The 21477-nt window shown below is 41.6% G+C and overlaps 1 protein-coding gene across 1 annotated transcript in view; it reads left to right on the top strand.

Annotated features, from left to right (window-relative positions):
* cntn3a.1 (contactin 3a, tandem duplicate 1) overlaps window positions 1–21477 on the top strand; it is a 127167-nt gene that overhangs the window by 42793 nt on the left and 62897 nt on the right. Inside the window, exon 4 of the mRNA XM_036592141.1 lies at window positions 11155–11330. Within this exon, the coding sequence (XP_036448034.1) occupies window positions 11155–11330 (176 nt within the window). The remainder of the gene's footprint in view (window positions 1–11154; window positions 11331–21477) is intronic.

Below are 21477 nucleotides of genomic sequence, written 5' to 3'. Positions count from 1 at the left end.
GAATTTGAATTCTGTTTGTCATCTGACAGCCCCAACAGTGTACAGTTTTTTAGTTTCACAAAAACATTTTTGTGACCTCCAGGTGCCGAGAAATTGGTAGCTGGACTGTCAGTATCTCTGGGTAGACATTTTCCTTGCCCTGAAATTGTTACATACACAGCAAAGAGTTTCATTTACTTTTATCTTTTTGTTTCCCACCCAAATTTACAAAGTGTGCGCCCATTGAGCTTACCTTAGCTCTACCCTTGAGAATGTTAGGAAGGGTACTCTTTCATGACAATAAAGTCAAACAGTTTAGGACCACAGTTTGCCTCCAGACCAATTTGTTTGGTGGTAATATCGGCCATAAAAGTTCCAGAATAGCCTCACATTTGCTCAAAGGAGCAATAAGAAACATTCCAGCAACAGTAGCATCTACAGTCATTGCACATTAGTTGTGAGTGAGGTATTTTGTTTCCATCGCCAAATGTTTCTTTCCTGTCACCCAAAAGCACAGTTCTTCAGAAAGATTACTTTTGGATTCACTGGGATTGCTTATTTTCAGATTTGTTATGCTTCAGGTTTGTATTACATCCTACACATTCAGGAAAACAGTAAAGTCAGCTTTGAGAATAAAAAGTTTCAAAATGCCCAGATGCACAGATGACTGGTGGTTTTGTCTGAGCTTACAACAGCAGGCTAGAGAGTATTAGGCAATCTCCACTGGTACATCCCTGTTGTAGATTACAACCAGACTCTGTTGACCCAAGCAAAGGATGTTTTCGATAGTTGCCCATGAATTTATAAACAAACTGTATCTGTCACAGATCAGGGCATCCACATTCTGTCCGTGCCTGTTCACGTTCCCTGGTGGATCGGTCTTTGGAAACATTCAGTGTAAGCACATTGATTCACTAATACATCGAGAGACACCTTTCGAAAGGAAGTGTTTTCCTGTCTTTGACCAGTTCTCTTGCCTGTCTCTTCTGCTGTCTTGGGACATCTACAGCAGGGGCCGTATTACAGAAACTTCTTAAGTCTGAAATCTTATCTGTTTAGTCACCATGACAACTTCGGTTAGGACGGAATTAAGGACAGAACTATTATAGAACAACAGTTCTTAAGTTCATAATCTTATCCGAACTCCAGATATGAAAACAGTATTACACAAACTAGATAAAATTTCTTAAATTCTGTCCTAACTTTAAGATAATCCCCAGAGCTGTTTTAACCATCTGTTTCTGTTGTTTTGTGCAGTGTCAGACAGCATAGTGCACTATAACTGGCATAATGACGTTACATTTATCTACACTGAAACGGTGCTTCGACTCAGACGCTGCAGACACGATCTCCACAGCCTCCTCTTATTACCTTTGTGTGTTAATGGTGATGAAAACTCGCCAGAGCTGAACGTGTGTCTGTTTATTGGAAGGAATAATGTTAGCGCGGTCAGCTAAATGTTGGGAAAAATTGGGAAATGAAACTGAAACTGTGAAGCGGCGACGCTTCATAAACAGCACAAAGTGCTGTCACAACATTCTTAACTTTCAGTTTATCGTGCTTTAGTTTTGTTTGGCCTTTCTTGTACATCAGTAACGGTAGCTAGCTGCCTGGCTAACTAGCTTGATTACATACGTGTTTACGTTTCAGCTGTGTGCGTATGGTCGGTTGCTAGGTAACAGACGTGACTGTTGATTATTGACTTTGATCGAGTAAGTTAAGATTTCTTAATTTGAAAAAATGCTGTAAGATGAGATTCCTAAATGAAGATAAGATTTGTTTCTGTAGTACGAATTTGTGAAATGTCTTATCTTGACCTGTCAGATCTTAAGTTAAGGCAAAAAGATTTTCTCTAATACGGCCCCAGATGTCTACAAGAAGCTCTATGAATAAGGCTTGGGTCCAATCCTATTTTCACACCTCGCCCCTACCACTGAGCCCTCACGTCTAGAGGTAGGGTGTCCCAATTGCAGTTGAGATAGAGGGGTAGGGCGAAGTGTTGGGGCTACATGGCCCTCCAAACGGAGGGTGTTCAGAGACTCCAAAGAGTGTTATTAGAAAAAAAGAAAAACTGACAAGATGGCTGAACAAGAGACCAAAGAAACCCACAAACGTGAGAATTTTCTCTGTTAAAAAATTACAATAATCACTGTATTCTTTTAGTTTAATGTTGTTTCAGTGTATTATGGTCGTTTTCTTCATAACAAGCGTAAAAATCGCTAATAATACGCTAATGTCTCGGTAGCTATCTAGCTAACTGTCCCGTTCCACCTTAAATAGTCCAGCAGTTCTGACGCCTGAAGCACCAGAATGTAACTGCTGCGCCGTTTAAGGTGGAACGGGAAACTTCGAACAGGAAGCTGGTGAATATCTGACTTCAGCTTCATATCACTGAAGAATTAGTGGTGGGCAATAATACATAATTGTCCTGCCTCTTTGAAACCATATGATTCCCTAAATGTAACTAAAGCCCAGCAGTGAGGAGCTGAACTTTACCCATTTCGTAGGGCAAGATTTCAACCACTACTAACTCAGTAACTCAGTTTCAAGGGGTTAGGGTGACACTCGAAAACAAGGGGTAGGGGTAAAAAGAAGAAATGGGATTGGGCCTTAGTGTCCAGCCCGAGACTTCTGCCGTTTAAGTTTACTATAGCTACTATTTTGTTCTGCCTACTGGGCCTGTTTACATTTGGTAAAGGCTGCTCCATGCTGAAACCTTGCTTGGCTGTATTTTCAGCTTGTCAAGTTGGTTGCAGTGGGATTTCACTGTAGAGCACATGCCAAAGAATTGATTCCTCTGAGAATTGCATCTGTTCTCAGTGTTCCAGTTTGTGGTTCCCCAGTGGGATCTGCCATTAGTGCTTGATGTATCTGATGACACTCAAACCACTGGAGAAAATCGCATTGAGAGAGCATTATTTCTCAAAATATGTTTTGAGGTTTTCGCACCTGGATGTTTTTCTCTTTTGTGTTGCATATGTGCTCTAAATTTGAATCTAACTCATTGTTGCCTACGCCGAGATGTCCCATCCAGCTGATCAAGGTTTTTGTGTCTCTTTCTCCTTTTTTCTGACTTCCCTTGTTTGTGTGTCAAGAAATACAACTTTACATGGTACGGTTGTTTGCGCAGTTGAAGAAAGCATTAAGTTCTGATGACTCATACTTTTGTCTTCTTTTTTTAACTATATGGGTTTTCTTTTTTGACAAGTCAAAGGAAGCCTTCAACCCACACTCCCTGCTCCTAACCAGTGAGTCTGTTCTTGAAGAATGGTCCAATTTCCTATTAGGAAACTGCTAAACAAAAAAGACTGAAGTTGCTCTGAAGACAAAGGGTAGCCCAGTTTCTTTTAACTGTTATATCCATGCATTGCCTTTTCCCATCCATTATTTTGTTTACACCAGGGCTGTTAGATTCCAGATGCTTTGGAGTCGACTCCCCTTAACACATCCTCTTTTATGTGGATGTGTAACGGTAATTAAATGGAAAGGGGTTCAGTGTGAACACAAGCTGGAATCGAAGTGGAGGTTAGGATGACACAGCAATTTACCTGCATGAGACCTAGTAAAATTCCTGCAAAGTTACCCAGAGGGCTCATCTGTGAGCAGAAGCTGATATATTAGTGGCAAAACAGTGGAATATTCGTCTGTTATTTATTCTTAAAACCCACATTTCGCTGTTGTCGGAAGAAAACCTCATATCTCCAAAATGGTAACTTTACATGAGAAGGAAAAAGCATACGTTACTGTTAATGTAAGTCAATGGAACCAGACGTTTTTCCCCCCAAGTAATTTTGGGCCGTTTCTTTTGTTCCATTGTACCATGAACTTTACACACAATGTAAAGAGCAACAGTCATTTTCATATTACGTCAAAAACTGAAAAATGACAAAACTGGAGATACAAGGTTTTGTTCCAACAGCGACGATATCCAGTTTCACAAAGATGCTGACATTCACTAATGTTTACTTATTTGGGATTTGTTCTTAGGTAAGAACAGAATCTACACACACTCAAAAGCACAAAGGTGCAAACTATCCTGCGGTTTCAGAACACATCACGAATCTGACGTAAATGTGTTTTTGAGACCTTTTCTCAAAAATAAGAAAAAATGTAGGAAAATGCTGATGAATGATGTTTTGATTGCAGCCGCCAAAGCTGCATATTTCTGCAACACTTCTGTTTGCACTGTGTTGAGTTTTCACTTTTCACAAGTAGAGCTGGGCGATATGGCCAAAAACGTTATCGCGAGAAACAAAATTCATATCGTTCGATATCGATACATATCACGATAAATGTCAAATCATGATTTCTTTCACGTTTGAAGGCTGATTTTGCTCCTGGGTGGTTAACTGTGGTTTTAAACTATCACTTATGGTCCGATCATGACAAACACTCACCAAACAGTGGAACATTTCACTAATCTGTCATGGAAGAGTGGGAGAAAGTTTCTGAGCTGTTTTTATCAGCTTGAAATGCACAGCTGCAATTTTTGTAATAGTCATGATTTAAGAAAGAAAACAGATTATTTTTAGCTGTCTGGTGACGAGCGCTCGGCTACCCCGCTACAAATGCTGAACAAGTGGCCAACAACAGTGCTAAACTCTTTAGTTTCTCAACAACGACAACTCGGTTCGGTAGGTCACTGCTGTCACTCCTACCACATCCATGTCAGAGCAGATCACAGTATTCAGACACCAGCTAGACGACTGGGTTTCTCTATGCTATCGTAGTAGTTTGAGGGGTGAACCGCAGTATATCTGACGCTCGCTGTGTAAAAGCATTATCTGCAGTGTGAATCTCTCACACCAGTCACAGAGTCCTCCTTTTAGGTATGTTTAAACTGAAAGCGGTGATTTTGTGTCTTGTTTGATCTACCGTATCATCAATGAAGCGCTGCTTCAAGTTAGCCAGCAGCTAAAAACAGCTAGCCTGGAAAGATAGCGCTCTCCCGCCCTCCAATGCCTCACAGCTTCCTCAGTTTACTTTCGAACATGAACCACTTCTTTCTTTCACTTTCGTTGCTCGAGAATGCACTAATACTAAAATATGACGGTTTGGCGCTGTAACACGGCGCTGCAGACGTGATTTAACACCGCTAAAGTTGTTAGGATGCATGGAAAGAGGTGAGTTCGCTGTAGGACAGTACAGTTACACCACTGACCTCGTCACTCACACTCGGTCACAGGAGAACAGATCGCCGGTCGCTCCACTCAAACAGGGACTGTATAACTCCGCGTTTCAGACGTTGCTAAAGTATATTTGGCGACCCTTTTTTTTACTTGTGGCCCCCTCCCTCTCTAATCAAGTCGAAAAATTTGGAAGTGCGCCCTCTCCTGGCGACAGCAGAGTAGTGTCGCTTTCCTTGCAGTGGAAAGCGCCACCAGGGCTTTCGCTAAAACGTGGAAGTGTGAGAACGGTGTATTATATCGAACATTTATCGAACCTGTCTTATCGCTCTATCGAGGAAAAGTTATATCGCGATACTTATCGTTATCGTTTTATCGCCCAGCCCTATTCACAAGTGAAAACTAAAACATCACAGGAGCATATGTTGTACATTTTTATTGACACATGTTTAAAAGAATTATCAAAGCTCTGCAAAAACAGCAGCGTGTTCCTTTCCAGGACTTTTTTTTTTTTTACTTTAACTATAGGTGTACAAACCTATGGACTGTAAGACAAATATTACATTTTATATTTTGTTTTCCACAGCAGACAACAGAAAAATTCACTTTCCATTTACATGTGGGTGCAGGCAGACTTGAACATCAGTGTGTGGAAGAGCATTGTAGCTGGGTGAAGTCAGATGTACATGGTTCCTAAACGGTTCTTTGCTTGGATGTTCAGTTTTAGGTAAAACCTAAAAAAAAGTGCTACAGAACCTTTATATTGTGTGGATTTTTAAAATATTCTTCACACTCACATCGCTTTTACAAAATTGGTACTTTAAACCTTATGTGGTGTCGATGTGTTTGTTACTCAGTGGTCTGGTGGACCCACCACATTATTGTTGTTTTAAATCAATACAGCCATAACAGTTTATGTAAAAATACCAGATGTTTAAAATATCGCAAGTGTCCAGCGTAGGGTTCTCCTTTGGCAGCTGTAGCCAGTCAGCAGCCTGTCCATGTTGTTCACCCTCACACACACACACACACACACACACACACACACACACACACACACACACACACACACACACACACACACACACTAACAGCAGGCCATGTAGGAGGAGAACAGAGTGAAGGACACAGCACCTCCACACTTTTACTCCCCATGGGTTCAGCCCAACACCACATGTGTAATATAAATGTGTGGGGGGTGAACAGAGTGAAGACACTGAAAATGGGTTATTTTATATGTTCTTCACTGAAAATCAGCAAAGGACAAGAATCTGGGGATCAAATAAAAGTAAAAATCTTCATTTTTTCTTTTGGTAAACGTTGAAAATGGGTCCCACAGACCTGAACACCACACAAGGGTTAAAGAACCGTCCATTGAAAGTTTCTCTGGGTAACCATAAGTTGTTGTTCTATGCCATTACTTATATTTTGGCACCTTTATCATGAAATATAAGTATACAAGTATAGACTACTTGGAACAAACGTGAACCACTGTTGACTGAAAAATATTTCTGATGATTGTATTGTTTACTTCATGATCTGAAAAAATGTTCCGTTCAAATGGAGGCTTTAAATGGTCCAAGGAAAACTTCATATTGCATCTGTGTTGTAATTTGAGCTCAGGTTCGAAGACCTTGGAAGTCGCTCTCTGTCCAGAGCATGTCTTTTTAGTGAAGAGGAAGCTCTATTTCAGGTAGCCAAGGACACATTAATTTGTCTCGGCCCGAGACCTGCACGTCTGCCATTACTGAGTGACTCTCCGAGTTGTCACCGCAGTCCTTGATTTGTCTCATCTGAATCTCCTCCACGGCCTGATCCAGCTGCAACATCCAATCACCAGATCAATCTAATCAGACAGCTAGCTGCTGACTTCCCCTCTGCTGGAGAGTTCTCTTTTCGTGGCTGGTTTTTCTCAGGAGGATGTAGCAGATAAAGATTGGAATGAAAAAAAAAACTATTTTTCTACTTGAGCTATTTGGCTTCACTTCTGAATAAGTTGTGAAAGTTCCATTTCGGCAGTTGAGCTCATACTGGGTCTAATTTGAACTTAATTCGGCCTTGAAAAGCCATTTCTTCAGCTGCTCCTCTTATCGCTTCGACTGCAGCGTCTCACCCCCCCTCCCTCTCTCTCTCTCTCCCTCTCTCTCTCTCTCACTCACTCTTTTTTTCCTCATTCCCTCTCTCCCTTTGAGCTTAGTGTCTCAGAGTTTTAAAGTGCCATTTAAACTGTGTGGAAAGGATGTATGTTCACTGAAAGCTGGAATTACGGTCTGACAAGGCACTCTAATGCTATTAAATGTTCTGTTTTTAAAACTTCTACTTTTTCTACTTTATTTTTAATATCCAACCATTTACAATGCAATATTTTGCAGAGCTTGTGATTACATTTTTAGCTATGACAATATTATAGATTTTGTGACTTTTCATCTGGAAGGGATCCTAATATGTGGAATTTTTCCCCCTGTTTTCATATATTCAGTATTATGTAGCTTTGTTCCTCTAAATACAGAAAACAGGGCAAGGAAAAGTAAATACCAGCAAACACAAACCCTGCACTGGTTTACCATACTTTCTTGTGACTGGTGTTCTTTAAAATATGATCCTATTTCCGACTTGTTCCTTTTGCTTGGATTATTTTAATTACCAGGCTAGTCGTGTTCAGTGACAATAGATGGCCATGTTTTCAGTATAATGGTTAATGTGCCAAGGGCAAAAAGTTTTACTCTTGATCTTGTTCTTAACTCCTGGTCCCTAATTCTTGATGCTATAACACTCCTGTGTCTGTGAATTCATTTTTTCCCTCCCACTGTGTGCTGGTTTGACTGTCTCTGCTATATGCTGAGTGATTCATGGGCAGTTTTGCCTGACATTTTAATGAGGCTGCCTCCGTTTTGAATGTGTTTAAAGAAAGGGTGCAAAATGTGGTCTTTTCCTTTTCTCTTTTTCCTTTTGAAAGCATTTTTGGGTCAATGCATCATGACTGTATAAACTGCTAAGACCTATCGGGTTCTGTACGTTACCTTGTGGAGTTTGTTTCTTCTTTTTGCATCAATAACAATCGTATTTGTCTGCTGCGGTAGACACAGACAGACCTATTTGTCTGAATATCTGTACCTACTTGATAAATGTTCGGTTTTCTGCAGTAATGAGAGTTTTATAATGATGAAGGCATGCAATTATGTGACACTGTGAATGGTTGCTGAAGTCTTACAGTGACATGAGTGATTAGAATGTCTGCTAAGACAAAGAAAGCATTACTTGCATGGAAAACCATGTTGAAGAGTTACTGTAGCTGAAGTGGTGGATCATGGTGCAAATTGACTATTTAAAATGCATTTTATCCTGTACAATAAGATGCAGACGATCTGCTTAATAAATAAATGGAACGTAAAAGCAGGAAAAAATGAATGAAAGTCTGATTATTTGTAAATGGCAAAATCAACCCACGAATACATTCTTTCATACATTTTAACCTATTCTAAATTTAGAGTGCCTAATTAAGTGATTTCAGGGTCTGGGTTCAGACAAGGAAGGTCGTGCAGCGAGCAAGTCTTCATGCTGCAGAATATCATCGAGCCGTGCATCAAATTCCAGAAACCGTTGCTGGTCAACTTCATCGACTTTAAGAAAGCCTTTGACAGTGTTCATCGGGAATCACTGTGACAGATTGCGGCAATCTACGGTATCCCTCAGTGCTACATCTTCAAAAATCTGTACCAAGACTCAAGCTGCTGTGTAAAGACAGAAAATGGCCAGACGGATTTCTTCGACATCGAAACGGGCGTCAGACAGGGATGCGATCTTTCTCCATTCCTGTTTCTCCTCGTGATCGACTTCATCATGAACTGAGCAATGGACAAAACAGGGTTCGGCAATCCGTGGAAGGACCAAGTCCGTCCCACCGACCCGGATTTCGCAAATGACATTACGCTGCTTGCGCGAACAAAGCCAACCCCCCAACAAATGACCACCAGCATTGAGGAAGAAGCCGCAATGGTTGGGTTACAAACCAGTGCAGAGAAGATGAAGATCATAAGTGTCAACCGCAAAACGCAGATGAGGGTTGCGATCGGGAACCTGCAAGTCGACGAAGTCGATCAGTTTACATACCTCAGCAGCATCGTGGCTAAGGTTGGGGCACAGAAGCGGACATCAACCGTAGGATTGGCAAGGCATCGGCAGTGTTCCAGCGGCTGCACCAAATCTGGTCCACAACATCAATCACTACCGCAATTAAGATCCGCCTGTTCAACACCACTGTCATCCCGACAGCCGTCTATGCCAGCAAGACCTGGAAGCACACAAAGCGGATCACTGAGAGGCTGAACGTATTCCAGCAGCGTTGTCTGAGAATCCTGCGAGTAATCTACCACGACCACATCACGAATGAGGAGGTTTTAAGAAGAGCAGGCGCTCGCAGATTGGACGATATTGTTACAGAGCACAGGATGTGTTTTGCTGGGCATGCCCTTCGTCTGTCCGACGTCCGAAAATTGTAATGCGCTGGACACCACCGAATGGAAAGAGAAAGGTTGGCTGACCACTGAACACCTGGTGGAGGACATTCCAAACAGACCTTAAGAGCACTGATACCCGCTAGGAAGACGTGTAAACTATCGCTGCTGATCGACTCCACTGGCGAACACTTGTTGCCCGATGTGCAGAGTTGCACGGGAGGAGCTAACTAATTAAGTGATGCTTGCTTTATATGCATGTGAAGGGTCACGTTAAGTAGATTGGATATAGTATTTTTCGTTGTGTAATCAAAGTTTAAAGTTTATTAATATAGCGGTTTTTACAACAGGTGTTGTCATAAAGCAGCTTTACAGAAAAATCCGGGTCCAAGCCCCCATGAGCGTCGCCAGTGGCGACAGTGGCAAGGAAAAACTCAAGAGGAAGTGAGGAAGAGCAAGAAACCTTAAGAAACCTTGAGAGGAACCCCAACTGTAAAGGGGAAACCATCCTCCTCTGGTCGACACCGGATAGCAAACAGCGTTAGTATAAAGTATTATAGTACAAAACGGGGAAAACAGTGAGGGTTAGGTTTGCACAGCGTTGTACAGCATGAAGCTCAATGGTGGTCAAGCCAGTCCAGAAGGCTGGCAAGCAGTGGGCACCCGATTAAGGCAGAAGAAGCAACAGCATCGGATGCACAGGATGGGCAGCTGTTCAACTCGGCAAAGAAAGGAAAACACACAGAGAGTCAGTTCTGTAAAGAGAGACTGATCACAAATTACAATATTAAGAGTTTTAATCGAGCTAATATTAGCCTGGTGGCAGATTTGTCATTGTCATTTCCAGCTTGCCTAGCTTTGATTGGCTGCAGCATCACAGTGCAGCGTTGTAGCTTAGCATTTTGAACTAGGAAGTTAGCATTACGTAGTGACTCTAGACTTCACTGAGAAATGGAATTAAAAAATCGATCAGTTTGCTCTGAGCGGAACCAGTATTTTTACGTTTTTACGTTGTTTTTGCAGTCTAACCCCAGTATAACGCTCCTAAACCAGTTAAAACAAAATGAACTTTAGCTACGCAATGGCCTTTTAATAATTTGCTGATGGTTGTCTTGATTAAAAAAAGTCTAAGTACAGTGTTTTACTCTGTCAGTAGAGTTTAATTACCGATTTAAAGATGGATACCAAATGAATCTGTAGTCTAAGCACACAAATACAGTGTACGTTACATATACTCTTGTTAAGAGATGAATTTAATGAAATCATGTGAGACATGGACGTTTGGGAATTTGGAGGTAAAACCAATATAATGAGTTAAAAACAACAAGCCAGTGTGCTGCAAGGAACTGAAAAATTGTGTGATTAACTGGTAAAAGAGAACGTTTCTGTTCCAGAACAGTTAAAGATTATATTTTTGGTTGTGATTTGTTTCTACTTACATTTGTTTTTGTTCCTCATACTGTTTCATTACCCTCTTAGAAATGCTGGCAATACCTGTGCTGAGCTTAGGAAAGCACATTGTGATGTAATTTATCATGAAAACAGCATCATATTGTCACATTGCCCAATCTTACTCATGAATTCATGTTTTACAGGTGGAAAATGAATGACACCTTCATTTCTCCGCGCCTTGGCTCGCGCTACGGCGTCTCTGGAGGGAACCTGCGTATCAGTCAACTCAACAAAGAGGAGGATGTTGGTATTTACCAGTGTCTGGCCTCCAACTCTTTTGGGACCATCCTCAGCAGAGAGGCCAGTCTCCATATTGCTTGTGAGTTTAAGTATTATTACTTTATTTATTTTTTTTAAATCTATTTTATAGTAACATGACCTGTGACATAATAATGTGCAATGCTTGAGTCATTGTTCCTGCTGGATTTGATGACTTAGGAAATGGTCTTATTATAATTCTTTAGTGTTTTAAATAATGTTTAAATATTCTAAATATAGTCAGGATTCCTGTTGGAGAATGTGATCTGTGATCCGTGTTCAGAGACAGTGAATCATCACCAATACCTCAGGTTCACAGTGTGCAGGATTTCTTAAGGCTTTGATCTGAAATATAGCTAGACTCAAATGTGGAAATGTACATAGGCCTTTTACTTGTTATTTTACACCGATCAGGCACAACATCACCTCCTTGTTTCTACGCTCATTGTCCATTTTATCAGCTCCACTTACTATATAGGTGCACTTTGTAGTTCTACAGTTACAGACTGTAGTCCATCTGTTTCTCTGCATACTTTGTTAGCCCCCTTTTACCCTGTTCTTCAGTGGTCAGGACCCCCATGGACCCTCACAGAGCAGGTACTATTTGGGTGGTGGATCATTCTCAGCACTGCAGTAACACTGACGTGGTGGTGGTGTATTAGTGTGTGTTGTGCTGGTCTGAGTGGATCAGACACAGCAGTGCTGCTGGAGTTTTTAAACACGTCAGTGTCACTGCTGGACTGAGAATAGTCCACCAACCAAAAATATCCAGCCAACAGCGTCCTGTGGGCAGCGTCCTGTGACCACTAATGACGGACTAGAGCAGAGGTCACTAATAGGCGGACTGCGGTCTGAGTCCGGACTTGGGCCTATAACCGATGAACTATGGAGAATGATGTAATTTAGACGGGGTGGTCCTATTTTAATCGGCGTAACTTTTCTAGCCTTTACAGTCCCGCTTTAGTGGCCCGGGAAACTCACAGACCCATTGCATGCGCTATAAATCTCACACGTGACGCTACTCAGCCAATCGGATCTGTGCATTACGATGAGCACTGACACTCGAGTGAGTAATACACGCACAGGGGAGGGACAAGGCGAGAAACAGCAGTCAGAGAAGAAAGTGAGTCAGAGGGAAGTTATTTCACATGTCGTAAAAAGAGAAAACTGACAGTAAATGTTGTTGAAATGTTTCTGAATTGTACTTTATTTGATTTGACATTCAGTTGTTGACTGTATAAGATGTTTATATAACTACTACTTCAGTAAACAGTATATGGCACTGAATCATGATGCAAGTTAGACATTTATGATGTTCCGGACCTTCGCTTGTGGAAATTTTCCCTAACAGGACCTTATTGAATTTTAATTAAATACCCCTGGTAGGGCTGGGCGATAAAACGATAACGATAAGTATCGCGATATAACTTTTCCTCAATAGAGCGATAAGACAGGTTCGATAAATGTTCGATATAATACACCATTCTCACACTTCCACGTTCAGCGAAAGCCCTGGTGGCGTTTTCTACTGCAAGGAAAGCGACACTACTCTGCTGTCACCAGGAGAGTGCGCACTTCTGAATTTTTTGACTTGATTAGAGAGGGAGGGGGCCACGAGTAAAAAAAGGGTCGCCAAATATACTTTAGCAACGTCTGAAACGTGGAGTTATACAGTCCCTGTTTGAGCGGAGCGACCGGCGATCTGTTCTCCTGTGACCGAGTGTGAGTGACGAGGTCAGTGGTGTAACTGTACTGTCCTACAGCGAACTCACCTCTTTACTAACATCCTAACAACTTTAGTGGTGTTAAATCACGTCTGCAGCGCCGTGTTACAGAACCAAACCGTCATATTTTAGTGTTAGTGCATTCTCGAGCAACGAAAGTGAAAGAAAGAAGTGGTTCATGTTCGAAAGTAAACAGAGGAAGCTGTGAGGCATTGGAGAGCGGGAGAGCGCTGTCTTTCCAGGCTAGCTGGTTTTAGCTGCTGGCTAATTGAAGCAGCGCTCCGGCACAACACGGTGAATTGATGATACAGTAGATCAAACAAGACACAAAATCACCGCTTTCAGTTTAAACATACCTAAAAGGAGGACTCTGTGACTGGTGTGAGAGATTCACACTGCAGATAATGCTTTTACACAGCGAGCGTCAGATATACTGCGGTTCACCCCTTAAACTACTACGATAGCATAGAGAAACCCAGTCGTCGCTAGCTGGTATCTGAATACTGTGATATGCTCTGACATGGATGTGGTAGGAGTGACCGCAGTGACCTCCGAGTTGACGTTGTTGAGAAACTAAAGAGTTTAGCACTGTTGTTGGCCACTTGTTCAGCATTTGTAGCGGGGTAGCCGAGCGCTCGTCACCAGACAGCTAAAAATAAAAGTTTTCTTTCTTAAATCATGACTATTAGAAATTGCAGCTGTGCATTTCAAGCTGATAAAAACAGCTCAGAAACTTTCTCCCACTCTTCCATGACAGATTAGTGAAATGTTCCACTGTTTGCAGAGTGTTTGTCATGATCGGACCATAAGTGATAGTTTAAAACCACAATTAACCACCCAGGAGCAAAATCAGCCTTCAAACGTGAAAGAAATCATGATTTGACATTTATCGTGATATGTATCGATATCGAACGATATGAATTTTGTTTCTCGTGATAACGTTTTTGGCCATATCGCCCAGCTCTAACCCCTGGACTAGAGGATGACCAACACAAACTGTGCAGCAGCAGATGAGCTATCGTCTATGACTTTACATCTACAAGGTGGACCAACAACGCAGTTGCGTCTAATAGTGAGTGGACAGTGATTGGACACCGTGTTTAAAAATTCCAGCAGCACTGCTGTGTCTGATCCACTCGTACCAGCACAACACTTATTGTATAAGTGGAGCTGATAAAATGGACAATGAGCATAGAAACAAAGAGATGGTCATAGTATTATGCCTGATTGGTGTATATTGTATATCCCTCGTTAATAGTATATCTTACAGTGCAGGGACCAGAAATTGTCAGATTGCCCTAGATTGTCATTTTTCTTTACAGGTACACTTTCAGTCATAGATCTTCTTTCTGGCTTAGTGAGTATCTCTTTCCTCAGCAGTATTATTACAGTGCTGTTGAATGCTGTATTATTGCTGATACTGACAGACTGTGTGGTACACTTTTGAAATACATCAGAGTTAGAGCCTTGTGTGTAGATCAAATGGATTTTGTCTGTAAGATTCGTTTGCACTGATCCTGGATTGAAGCGCTCCTGCTATGAGGAACCAGGCTGTTCTGTTGATTGCTGCGGCTCGGCTCAGGGAAGTGTTTGTGATGGGCCTGATGTGATTGTGGAGGGCCTTGACGGAGCGGCTGGAGCTGATACTTTACTGTGCTCATTTGTCTCTTTTATGAGACACACCGGGAGGGAGCTCTGATGGCAGGGTGAACTTTTTGCTTCTCTTTTGACGGCTGGCCACCTTAATGGCAGTTCAGATACACCGTGACTGATGGGTGCAGGAGATTGAATCCCGATGTCCGTTTCCCGCAGCCAGGCTCGGGATGTGCTTATAAACAGCCCCAGCATCCATCACACTCCAGGGGAGGAATACACCATCATGAGACGCCCAGACTTTGTGTTATTAATATTTCTTCTCTATTACCTCGGTTTGCCCTGCCCTATGTGTCATATTGATTGGTCTCATCCATTGTCCAGCACTGTCTGCACTTTAAGGAGCCTGGAAAAAAAAACAGAGACTGAAGCATTAGAGGTTCTTCTTAGCTGTGGTAAAATCACTGTAATGCACAGGCTTGAGAAGATAACTGTATTTGTGAAAAGCTAAAATTCGCTAATATTCAATAAATTGTTTACTGTTCAAAGGCTCATATCATGGAGAAGCACGTTGTCCTTGATAAGTAATAGAATTTGATATATGCAAACATTTTTAAAGCTTTGAGATCTACTGTTAACTCCACAGTCCATGTGGGTCGTGTGTCATTATTGTTGGGACTAAACGTTGTATCTCCGAAATTCATTCATGACTTGTAATGGACGTTATTCCAATTTTCCGTTGTTCTGTTCATCAGGAAATTTTGAAGTGCCAGAGGGAACTGGAGTTTTTTAGATTATGCAAAAAGTGTGAAACACCAAAAGTAGAGGTACAAGGTAGAAATGCCGCTGCAGATACCGCCCAGTTTGGATGAATTGTTTTTGTGGTGTCATTTACACAACAGCATATTTTAGCTTGGTTTAGCCCACTCATTCACCCTGAGTTTAAAAGTTGGGGGTTCACATTTTTCTAAAGGATAAAAAAAATGAGGCATACTACACTCAAAACGATTCCCATTTCCATTCAGACAAATACTACGACGGCATTTAAGGCCTCTGTTAATAAAAGTAAAAATAATAGACTTCGAGATTCTCGAAATATTACGATTTTATTCTTGAAGTCTACTATTTTTATTTTTATTACCAGTGGCCCTAAAATGCCGTTGTACAGATACCGTCAGTATACACAATTGAAACATTTTAGTGCAATTTATTGTATCACTGGAATGGAATTTTCTTTCACTCAAAATATACAGGCTTCATTAATTGAAATGCACTTTCATTGTTATCCATTTTACATAAACAAGTTACTTGAATACAACACAGTTCGTTTAATGTTGACGTATTTTTAGTTTAAGTGAAACAGCCCCCTTTTTTTTTTTTTTACTTCTTAAGGGTTCACTGTTTCTGTATTGCTAAACAGCAGTAGTATGTGATAGCTATAGTTTCAATATGCACAGGCAGAGAGGTTGGAAATGGCCTTCTTAAAGTAAATTCTGATGTTTTAGTGCATAAAACCGCACAAAAGTCATAAGTGGACATCGGGGAAAATAAATAAATAGTGTAGGATATGAATGCTTTATTAATAATCGCAACAGTTATTTCTTCTACCAAGCAGTATATGCTCACTGAGCTGGGAACACTGAGTAGGGTCTCCATTTGCTCTCAAAACAGCCTCAGTTCTTCATGGCATGGATTCCACAAGATGGTGAAAACATTTGTTTATGCAGTTCCTGCAGATTTTTCAGTTGCACTTTAATGCTGTGAATCTCCCCTTCTACCACATCCCAGATGTGTTCGGTTACATTCAGATCCAGTGGCTGTGAAGGCCACTGAAGAACACTGAACTCATTGTCATGTTCATGAAACCAGTTTGAGACGATTTTGCTTTGTGACATGGTGTGTTGTCATGCTGGAATTAGCCATTAGAAGGTGGTAAGTTGTGGCCATGAAGGGATGCACATGGTCAGCAACAATACTCAAATAGACTAACATTCAATTGATGATTGATATTAATGGGCCTAAAGCGTACCACCATTACACCACATCCACCAGCCTGGACTTTTGACACGAGACATGTTGGGTCCATGGATTCATGCTGTTGGCACCGATCTCTGACTCTACCATCTGCGTGCCTCAGCAGAACTTGAGATTGATCAGACCAGGCTTGGTTTTTCCAGTCTTCAACTCCAGTTTTGGTGAGCCTCTGCCCACTGCAGCCTCAGCTTTCTGTTCTTGGGTGACACATGTGGAATCTGATGTGGTCTTCTGCTTTTGTAACCCATCTGCCTACCAACCCATCAATGTATTGTGCCTCCTGAGATGCTTTTCTGCTCACCACAGTTGTACGGAGTGGTTATCGGAGTTATTGTAGCCTTTGTCAGAAAGTCTGTCACAAGTCTGGCCATTCTCTGTTGACCTCTCATCAACAAGGCATTGCTGTCCGCAAAACTGCCACTCACTGGATGTTTTTTCTTTATTGCACCATTCTGAGTAAACTGTAGACTGTTGTATGCGAAAATCCCAGGAGATCAGTAGTTATAGAAATACTCAAACCGGCCCATTATACAAACCTCCCTATATCACACATTTTATAGCATGAAGTGGAGCTGTTTTTGATGTACAGCATGTAAAAAATAAAAAAAATGAATATTAACATGTCCTGGCACCCCTAGTTCATTGTCTAGGCTACAGACATAGCTAATTAATTCACCTCAGTGGTCCATTTGTATTTAGTCAATGACCTACTGCTTTAAACTTGTCAAATTCTCCTCCGGTTTAATGCCATAGCACAGTATAAATGTGTTCACTGAATAATTACAAAAATGTATGAACAGAAGCTTAATCATCAGGCTGTTTCAGGAATAAGACGTAGATTTTGACTCGTATAACCCCGTAGATTTTTACGTTAATTGATTTCTCAGATAATTAAATGACAACCATTCGCATTATATAAAACATTAGGTATCTTATTAGCTTTTGCATTCATTTTCAGACATTATTGAAATTTTTCAGGGTTTGGCATTTGATCTTCTTATCTCTAATTGTTCTGTCATACTATGATTTCAATGCCATCTCAGCACAGCTTTTTAAATTCATTTAGTTGGGTTTATATCTTTAATTAGTGTTGCCAGAAAGTGATGGACGTCAAAACTTGAACTTGATTCACAGAAAATATTCCAGCAGGGATTTATCTGCTGTGACTGACTGTTCCTAACTGTAGGGATGAATAGTCAGCATGTGTTATTGCATGAAGCACATGTGCGACCAATTTCGCATATGCTGCTATGCCAGACTTGGATTCTTCCTGTATTATTACATGTTGACAGAAATAGAGCAGTGAATAGGCAGCACACTCTGCCTCCATTCTGGCAGCTGCTCTGAGATGTGAGTCGTGCTGTAAGGTTGGTTGTTATGCAAAATCCAGAAATTGTATGTGTGTGTGTGTGTGTGTGTAATATATGTATATATATATATATATCCAACTAAGCATGCCCCCCCGACCCTCTATCACTCATTATAATGCTAGCCAACACAGTCACCTGTTAGCTTTCACACCAGAATTAGCAGTTATCATATCATCAGTTATCGTGTATTGTACATTTACTGCATATAATATCCAGAGCAGAGCACTGGCCGGTACGGTTATCCTTCCCCTGAATAAATTACATGTGAAATGTTAGGGAATTGAGGGCATGTACAGCAAGACTAGTATGGTACCTGTATATTGATCACTTCTTTAAAAATACTGCATTGATTGCATAGACCCTGCTTTTAGTAACAGGTGGTTTACCAGTTCATCTGGTACACCACCAGACAGCTTTCCTGAAGTATGAGTTTTGTCATAACCTTTGGTACTGGTGTTCCACAAATAAACGCAACATGCAGACACTAAGGTTACATGTTTAGCTGAATAGCAAAATCAGGCAGGGATATTTTTATTATTATTATTATTATTATTATTATTATTATTATTATTGTTTTTTTTTTTTTTAAGTGTTTGGGGTGTTTGCTGAGAGGGACACCACGAGTAGAAGAGAATTCTGTTCAGAGCAGCTCTGGGCCGATTTTATTAAGTCTCTCAACGAAACCAAAAGTCAACAAAAGAAATCAACAATCCTCAACGGAGGGCATATAGTCTCTTTAAAGGCGTTCAAGGCTGTTTGCCTCTCACTGCCACAGGGAGTGGCTGTTCAGCTGTAAGGCAAGGCACGTCGATCCAGGGAATAAGACCCTAACCGCTGTAAAAGTTTAGAGAGGGAGAGAGGAGAAAAACAAAAGATGCTTTAGTTTAGCCGCAGACACCAGGATGGGAGCCACTTACCCTACTGATTCTGGCTCTTTTTTTGAGGCCAGCTCCATCGAGGTTAGCAAACGCAGCTGCTGTTAGTGCCGGTGGCCAGACATGCAGGACTGTGGCCACGCGGCCGCCGGCTGTCAACAGCATGAGGTGCTGAACTGTGACAGATGCTGTGACAGAAAGCTGCCTTTGATCTTGATGGCTCAGGAACATGGGGAACCCCCAGACCCGCCATTGCTCACAAGTAAAAAATAAAAATACTGGAGTCAGTCAGTCACCTTTAGTTAGTTGCAGTCTGAGGGAGTCAGACTTTGTTTTCGAGGCAGAGAGCTGTAGCACGCCCTGTGCTACCCTGGGCTCAAGGAGGACGCTGGAGGCTGGGTTCACAGTTGCAGCAGCCATTAACTTTTTCACTCACCAATCAACCAAAAACGTACGCTGGCCACTTTTCAGTGGCTTCTAGCTAGACTTTTCAGTCCTTTTCTTAGTCGAGCTTTTCAGCTCGTCAGTCCTCAGTCTCTTGCTGCTGCTGCTCATCCCTCTCTCTCTCTCTCTCTATTCCCTCTCCACTCTTTAAAAAGCACCTGAGCCGAGAGGAAACGCGAGCTTGTTGCTCCAGCTCCTCGTCACCGCCCCTGCTCCGCAGCTCGTCCGCCTGGGTCAAACACGAGGTAAATTGAAGTGGCCTCACTGCGGGACCGGAGGCGGCACCCAGGAGCTTGGGACTCACGCACCATCCCCCACTCACTCTCCCCGCCATCCACACCGGGCCCCACCTTACTGCCAGCTCTCGTGACCGCCATCGGAGGACAGCTAGTCTTTTGGGATTAGCCTTAGCATGGACACCATAATGCCGCCGCTCTTCTGTTACGTCTCACAGTGCCTCACTTCGTCAGCATCAGATGTCATTTTGGTCTCAGGGTCTGGTTCTCTGCTGTCTTGAGCTGGTGCAGATAGCCTGAATGATTTACCAAATTCCAGCAGTGTCTGAAGGTCATAGATGTAAGCATAACGCTGTTGTCAGAAAAAAACCTTGTATCTCCAAAATGGTAACTTTACAGGAGAAGGAAAAAACCTACTTTACTGTTAATGTAAGTCAGTGGAACCAGACATTTTCCAAGTCATTTTGGTTCATTTTGTTTTAGTCCAATCATCACAAAATTTACATACAATATAAAGGATAACAAATATTTTCAAATTATGTCAAAAACCGAAAAAAAGTAAAAAAATGAAGATACAACGGCGATAAGTATATGTAATACACATACACTCACTGAGCACTTTATTAGGAGCATCTGTAGACAGAAGTGCCTTGTTGATGAGAGAAGTCAGTGGACAATGGCCAGTTGTTCAAGCTGAACGAAAGAATACAGAAACTCAAATAACCACTCTGAACAACTGGTGAGCAGAAAAGCATCTCAGAATGTACCCCACATCAAACCTTGACAGTGGATGGGCTACAAAAGCAGAACTTGTTGGGTTCCGCTTGTGTCACCAAGAACAGAAAGCTGGGGGAACAGGCTCCCAAAACTGTTCATTTGAAGATTGGAAAAATGTAGCCTGGTCTGATAAATCTCAATTTTTGCTGAGGCACACAGATGGTAGGGTCAAAATTTGGCACCAACAGCATGAATCGATTGGCCCAACATGCCTTGTGTCAGCAGTGCAGGCTGGTGGAGGTGATGTAATGGCATGGTGAATTGTTTTTGGCACAGTTTTGGCCTGTTAATACCAATCAATCATCGATTGAATACCACAGACTATTGGAGTATTGTTGCTGACCATGTGCATCTTTTTACCTGTCTTCTAATGGCTTCTTCCAGCATGATAGTGCAGCATGTCACAAAGCAGATATCGTCCCAAACTGGTTTCATGAACATGACTATAAGTTCAGTGTTCTTCAGCGGCCCTCCCTGTCACTGCATCTGAATCCAGTAGAACACATTTGGGATGTGAGATTTGCTGGATGAAATTGCACCTGAAAAATTTGCAGGAATTGCCTGATGCAGTCATGTCAACATGGACCAGAATCTCAAAGAAATGTTTCCAAACATCATCTTGTGGAATCCCTGCCACAAAGATTGCTGTGTTCAGGGTAAGAGGAGACCCTACCCGGTGTACTTTAGTGTTCTCAATGAAGTGCGTGGTGAGTGTATGTGTATGTGACAAATGACTTGAGAAATCAAAATGTAAAATAACATTTAGCTCCATTTTTGTCATGTGCTTTTGCATATGGTTAGAGTTTGAGAACAGTATTGACGTAGAAAAACTTATAGTTCAGTTCTGATTTTGATATCGTGCACAGTAAGAAAAAGTAAAAGTGAAGAGGCTTTTAAAATATTTACCCAAATATCTAAAATTGTATGTATGTATGTCAGAAAGTTGTAGCGATTTGTTCCGTGCTTCTTGTAAACATGTCAAAAGTTCAGTCTTACAAATTGGTTGTATTTTCCGCTTCTCATGGTTCAGACAATCCCAAATACGTTCAATCATGTTGAGGTCTGGGCTGGGAGTCCATTGTCCTGAGTTCTGATTTGCACATTTTTGTGTATTTTCTTTTCTTAGTAATGACTTCCGGACAATTGAGGATCTAA

The sequence above is a fragment of the Colossoma macropomum genome, unplaced genomic scaffold (assembly GCF_904425465.1).
Source record: "Colossoma macropomum unplaced genomic scaffold, Colossoma_macropomum, whole genome shotgun sequence".
NCBI lineage: Eukaryota > Metazoa > Chordata > Actinopteri > Characiformes > Serrasalmidae > Colossoma > Colossoma macropomum.
This window is presented reverse-complemented; position numbering and strand designations above follow the sequence as displayed.